We start from the raw sequence: 6,475 nt of genomic DNA, 5'->3' as shown, positions 1-6,475 counted from the left end.
GAGAAAAACACAGACACACACACACACACACGCACACACACAGAGAAAAACACAGACACACACACAGAAAAACACACACACACACGCACACACACACACACAGAGAAAAACACAGACACACACACAGAAAAACACACACACACAGAAACATAGACACACACACACACACACAGAAAAACACAGACACACACACACACACACACACAGAGAAAAACACAGACACACACACGATTGAAGTCATGACGCTGAATAATAACTCGGTTAGAAACGTCAGCGGGACATTTGACAGGCTTTTATTGCATTTTAATAACTTAATAACTTACAGGTTGTTTTTTTTATCTGCAGAAAAGATTCGGATGAAAACGAAGCAGTTTAAACTCCAGATTCTCCTCATCCGGTTTTTAAAAACAAACATTTAAACCTTCACAGAACAGCTCGTCACGTCTGGTTTGTTGAACACGTTCAGTTCTTTTACAGGAAGTGATGTTCTGCACAACTTTGACCTTCAAAATGTCTCTGTGAAGTTTATTTCATTTTATAAACAGAGCGTCTGAGCTTCACTTTACAGCTTCAGTGTTCAAGTTTGTAATTCAGCTAAAAATCTGTATTTTCTGTTCGTTCGGACTCGAACCGAAGACAAAGCGGAAAATGAGGTTTTAAAGGAGCAGCGTGCCGTTTTAGCGCCGTCTAGTGGTGAAGCTGCAGACTGCAGCCGACAGACTGGAAGTGGAACTGTAGATTTGAGTCGTACACTAGGTTTGATGATGATGATGATGGTGATAATGATGATGATGACGATGATGACGATGATGAGAACAGCATCTCCTCGGGACTGTGTGTGATTAAAACTCCAGCGATGGACGATCAGACTTTTTCTCCCGTCTTGCTGCTGTTGAGTCCGAGCGCCTGAACGACGTCCAGACTGAGACCGCTCTTCAGAGTCCTCCTCACTGCAACAGACACAGCAAGCTGAAACCATCTTTCTATTCTGGATTCTATTATCTTTCTCATTCTATCCTTTTCTAGATTCTATTATCTTTTACATTCTATTCTCTTCAATATTCTAAATTCTATTCTCTTCCATCTATTTCTAGCTCTGCGTCCTCCGAGCAGCAGCAGATGATAATCTGCTGAGGAAGGGAAAACAGTGATGTGGACAGATAGCAGCTGTTTTGGACACAGAGCTGCTGTTGTGTCTCCACACAGAGTCTGAACCTGCCGAGACCTTCAGCAGAACCGGACCTCGGACCGGCAGCAGGTTCCTCGTTCTCTGGTCACCCTTCACAATAAGAGTCCGAGTGTCATCAACGAGAAAAGGTGTTACAACTCAAACGGACTAAAAAGGAACATTTCCTTACAACAAACACAAACTAAACAGACGGAGCTCCTGATCAGTTTCCTCCCGCGGTCGATGATATCGATCGATCAGAAACTGATTGATCTGCTGTCAGAAAGAACGACGTTGAGAAACATTAAGTTAAATTTATCTAAAATCCACCGAGAATCAGACAGAAAGCAGCGACAAAGATGAGACGGGTGTTACCACGGTAATCGTACAAAAAACAACAACGGCTGTAACCCTGGTAACAGTAGATGACAAAGATGAGACAGCTGTTACCATGGTAACCCTACAGGGACAAAGATGGAGCCAGCTATTTCCATTGGTAACCGTACATATAGATAAGACAGCTGTAACCATTAATAAAGATGAGACAGCTGTGTCTTACAGAGACATTGAATTAAAAAGAAGATTAAAAGGTCGTGGACTTAAACAAAAACTAAACTTGGACTTCATCTCCGAGTACACGGCTGAACGTCCCGGTTTGGTCCTCATTCCGGATTTCTCCAATGAAGAGCCTCGTCTTTAACCACCTGACTGAAATGAAGCTCAGTGATTGGACGATTCCTGGTGAAATGAACCCTGGGAGACCTGGTAGAGACAACGTGGCTGAACCTCCTCCTCCACAACAAGCTTAGGTCAGCAGCTTTTATACTCACATGACTTCCTGTTGAGGCGGGACCGTTTGCGGGTCTTGGGGCTGGACGCTCGGTCTGAGGGATTCTGGGTAACGGATTTCACCAGTCGGTCCATGATCTCGTCTGTGGCGTCGTCCTGGGAGTTCGCCCCGTCTTCTCTGGCCACCGACATCTGAGATGGACTCACCCTGCCGAGACCTGGAGACCAGAACCAGAACATCATCCGGGACCGGGACAAAACAAGGTATTCATGAACAAAGACCAGAACCAACAGAGGTACATTCTTAGACCTTTTCCTTTTAGACAAGAAATGCCCACTCATGTCGTCATGGTTACGACATCAGGTCTTTAGAAGTATACCAAGTCTCTGGAGGTCTCTACCAAGTCTCTGGAGGTCTCTACCAGGTCTCTGGAGGTCTCTACCAGGTCTCTGGAGGTCTCTGGAGGTCTCTACCAGGTCTCTGGAGGTCTCTACCAAGTCTCTGGAGGTCTCTACCAGGTCTCTGGAGGTCTCTACCAGGTCTCTACCAAGTCTCTGGAGGTCTCTACCAGGTCTCTGGAGGTCTCTACCAGGTCTCTACCAAGTCTCTGGAGGTCTCTACCAAGTCTCTGGAGGTCTCTACCAGGTCTCTACCAAGTCTCTGGAGGTCTCTACCAGGTCTCTGGAGGTCTCTACCAGGTCTCTACCAAGTCTCTGGAGGTCTCTACCAGGTCTCTGGAGGTCTAACAGGACCAGGTCTTACTGCGGACGGCCCGGGAGCGTCTCAGGCCTCTCTGCTCAGCGCCCAGGCTACTGTTGGTGCTGATCAGCAGGTTCTTCATGTTCTCATGCTCCTCCTCCTGACCCTCCGTCTCCATGGCAGCGGAGGTGGGGGAGGGGCTGTCCTGACAAGGCACTGCCCCCGAAAACTTCTCGGTCTGACGGGAGGAGACATATTTAGGGAATTAGTTGATTTTATATTCGTTTCATTTTAAAGCTTTAAAAGACGTGTTTGCAGGCGAGACCGCTGCCGGTGACCTTTGACCCCGGTTACCTCGGTGATCATCTTGCCCCGTGTCTTGGTCCGCTCCCGGTGGGCGGCGCGTTTGCGTTTGAGGGTCAGGACCCGCTCCCTGGTGGTCCGGTACTCCAGGGAGAACTCGCTGATAATCCGGCAGAAACTCGTCACCTTGATGTCCCGGACCGAGGAGGACGGCTGACCCAGGAACAGCAGGAAGGAGTGGAACCTGGAGGAGGAGGAGGAGGAGTCAGTCATAAGCCCCGCCCCTTCCCCTCTCTGTTTGAGTGAGAGCTGACCTGTTGATGACCCTCCGGTGGACGACCTTCAGGATGATGATTCTCTGCGTGCAGTCCTTCAGGAACTCCGTCATCTTGTTCTTCAGCACCGCCTTGGTCTCGTGTTTGGTTACCACCTTCAGGTTGTCCCATGATGCTTTGCAGCGTCTCTCCAGCTGCACCAGGTTCTCCGACAGCAGCTCGAAGTCCACCTGAAAAAGCAACAACAACAACAAACAACACTCAGCTGCTGCGTCTCGGAGCTCGGAGGAAGCGGAGGACGGCGGACGTACTTTAGACGAGCGCGTGATGGCGGGAACCTCGGAGTAGATGTCAGAGGATTGTGGGTAATTTTCCACCACCAGGCTGCAGGTGTGATGCAGCAGAGACTGACGGTGAACCGTGTCTTTCACCTCCACCACCTTCTCCAGGTAACCCAGCTCGAAGCCTTTCACCTGGACACACACACACACACACACACACACACACACACACACACACACACACACACACACACACACACACACACAGGTCATGTGACTACAGGTAGGAGTTGAAGTCTCTAATCTGTTTGCAGCAACAACACTGATGTGAGCTTCATCAGATCATCTCATGTTTATACAGATCAGTATCAGCGAGGCGTCTGATTGGTCGAATGAAACTAATGTTTCGGTGAACGTGCTGGTTTCTGTTCTCACGTTGGAGCTGTTGAGGAAGTTTCCGATGGCGAGCAGCGTCGCCAGGATCCTCCTGAAGGTCTGATTGGACGCCAGCTGCTCCATGCCCAGCTTCAGGTCAAACAGCGGCTCAGCGATCTCCTGCAGGGGGCGACAGAGTCACAGCAGGTTACATGTTGTCGCTGCACACGGACGATCCTCCACCGATCAGCTGACTGCTCTTCACCTTCTCCAGAGACTCGTAGTTGAGTTTGAAGGCCCAGAGCTGCAGGCGGGGGGTCAGGGCACTGATGGAGGCCAGGCTGAACAGGAACTGCTCCGCCGGGCCCAGAGGGACGTCGGGATTGGCCAGCTGAGCCTCCTGGATCTTCTGCTTCTCCTCGTCTGTGGGCGTCATGGTGAGGATCTTCTGCTCGGGACAGAGGGGGCGGAGTCAGTGAACGGGTCTCCAGTTTACACTGGTTTCATTATGAAGTAGTTTAAGATGACAGCGATTTGATCCTCTGCAGACAGGAAGTGGTCCGCACCTCGATCCCCTCCTTGCTGATGGCGAACTCGTCAAAGTTGAGGATGGCGGTCTTGATGACGTGGACCGCCGGCAGCACGGTCATACCGATGTTGATGGCGTTACTCCTCTTCGGGTCCAGAACCAGAATCTCAGACTTTTTCGTCTCAGGTCCTTTCTGCACAGAAACAACACGGGAAGAAAACACACTGATAAAACAACATGTTAAAAACAACACGGGAAGAAAACACACTGATAAAACAACATGTTAAAAACAACACGGGAAGAAAACACTGATAAAACAACATGTTAAAAACAACACGTTAAGAAAACACACTGATAAAACATGTTAAAAACAACACGTTAAGAAAACACACTGATAAAACATGTTAAAAACAACACGGGAAGAAAACACACTGATAAAACAACATGTTAAAGACGACACGCTTGTTGATATTTACACGTCTCAACAGTTTTCTTTTTATCGGATTCGCTCCTTTTTAAAACCAAAACTTCACCATTATAAACATACATGATGCAAAACACGTGTTGGTGACACCAACAAAGACTTGATTTATGGATAACGGTATTTATAATGTAAAATTAACATTTAGTTTTTATAAACCCGAACATCATTTTGTAAAAATCAGTGTTGATGAAATGTAATTAATGGTGTTTTTTCTGCCCTGAGTCGTGTCTGCAGGTCCTCCTCTCTTAAACTAGGATCCTGCTCTGATGACAAACGTGGAGAACATTTTATAGCCTGGCGGCGCCCTCTGGTGGTCGAACTGTTCAACAAACGTGGAGAACATTTTATAGCCTGGCGGCGCCCTCTGGTGGTCGAACTGTTCAACATCTCTCCACTGACATTTGTTCATATTGATCAGCTGACATGGTGCAGGTCTGTTTGGTCCTCTGTGTGTCGCCTGAGAGACGAAACTCGGGGCAAAGCTAAGGTTTTAAAGACAAACTTTAATTCACCTGTAAACATTGAGCTGAAAGTCTGCGTGTCTCTTCTCAATAACCCCCCCCCCCCACCTCCCCCTCGACCCACACAAGGCTGGTTACCTTGGCAACGGGCAGGTCCTTGGCTTTGGACTCAAACAGGTGCTCGAGGCGGGCGGTGTCCACGGCCACCTTGTCCAGCGACGCCCACACCGTCCCCCGACCGAAGCGACACTTCTGAGGCCCGTCGGCCTGCTTCAGCTCCTTCCAGAACAACTTCACCGTCTTCTTCTTCCTCTGCGAGGACGCCGAGGACAACAGGAGGGGAGGAGGAGGAGGAGGAGGAGGAGCACCTGGCGGAGGGGGAGGAGGAGGTGGGGGCGGAGGGGCTAGACCTCCTGGTGGGGGAGGAGGGGGAGGAGGAGGAGGGGGGACAGACATGCCCGGAGGAGGAGGGGGAGGAGGAGGGAGGCCGGAGAAGCAGGAAGACGAGGAGTCGAAGGTGTCCATGTCCAGGACGTCGACGTCCTCCTCGTCCAGCAGGTCGGAGAAGTCGAGGTCTTTGATGCGCAGCGCGGCGGCGCTCGGCTGCAGCTGCTGCCAGGCGTCGGCGGGCCCCCCGGGGCCCAGCGGGGTCATCTGGGTCGTCTCCAGGCGGCGGGCGTGGGTCTCCACGTCGACGCTGCTCTGGTGCCGGACGTGTCGGTTCTGACGGGAGCACGATGACAGGTGTCAATCACAGCTTTCATCCACGGAGTCCAAGTCGTCGTTGATCGGCGACGGAAGGACGTCCTTCCATTTTCTCACCTGTTGCTCTTCGGCCAGTCGGGCCAGCGCCGCCTGGGCGGAGCCTTCCAGACCTTCTAGCTCCGCCCTGCGGGAGGCGCTGCTCTCGCAGGGGACGTTCGGCTCCACCGAACGCGCTCTGAAGCTGGAGAGACGTTGCAGCACGCGACCGGCCAGCTCCTCACCTGAGAGGAACCCAAAGGAGGTCAACATCCCAGAACCAACAAGACACCGGGTCACCAGAATCAACAGCAGCAGCCTCACCGGGCGTGAACTTCCCCTCTTCTTCGGTGGTGTCGGGAGCAGCAG

The 6,475-nt window shown here is 50.9% G+C and overlaps 1 protein-coding gene across 1 annotated transcript in view; it reads right to left on the bottom strand.

The window, feature by feature from the left end:
* Positions 1-272: 272 nt before the first annotated feature.
* fhod1 (formin homology 2 domain containing 1) overlaps positions 273-6,475 on the bottom strand; it is a 22,438-nt gene continuing 16,235 nt past the window's right edge. Inside the window, exons 16-27 of the mRNA XM_069175177.1 lie at positions 6,431-6,475; positions 6,188-6,351; positions 5,504-6,088; positions 4,458-4,613; positions 4,157-4,339; positions 3,952-4,071; positions 3,547-3,708; positions 3,275-3,465; positions 3,012-3,204; positions 2,721-2,895; positions 1,999-2,175; positions 273-950 (exon numbers count right to left, since the gene is read on the bottom strand). The exon at positions 6,431-6,475 is cut by the window's right edge and continues 105 nt beyond it. Coding sequence (XP_069031278.1) covers positions 865-950; positions 1,999-2,175; positions 2,721-2,895; positions 3,012-3,204; positions 3,275-3,465; positions 3,547-3,708; positions 3,952-4,071; positions 4,157-4,339; positions 4,458-4,613; positions 5,504-6,088; positions 6,188-6,351; positions 6,431-6,475 — 2,237 coding nt within the window. The 3' untranslated portion in view covers positions 273-864. The remainder of the gene's footprint in view (positions 951-1,998; positions 2,176-2,720; positions 2,896-3,011; positions 3,205-3,274; positions 3,466-3,546; positions 3,709-3,951; positions 4,072-4,156; positions 4,340-4,457; positions 4,614-5,503; positions 6,089-6,187; positions 6,352-6,430) is intronic.

This window comes from Embiotoca jacksoni, unplaced genomic scaffold, assembly GCF_022577435.1.
Source record: "Embiotoca jacksoni isolate LCO1_2020_lvr unplaced genomic scaffold, fEmbJac1.0.p SCAF_64, whole genome shotgun sequence".
NCBI classification, from domain to species: Eukaryota; Metazoa; Chordata; class Actinopteri; family Embiotocidae; genus Embiotoca; species Embiotoca jacksoni.
The sequence above is the reverse complement of the archived record's forward strand: the minus strand, read 5'-3'. Positions and strand labels throughout refer to the sequence as shown.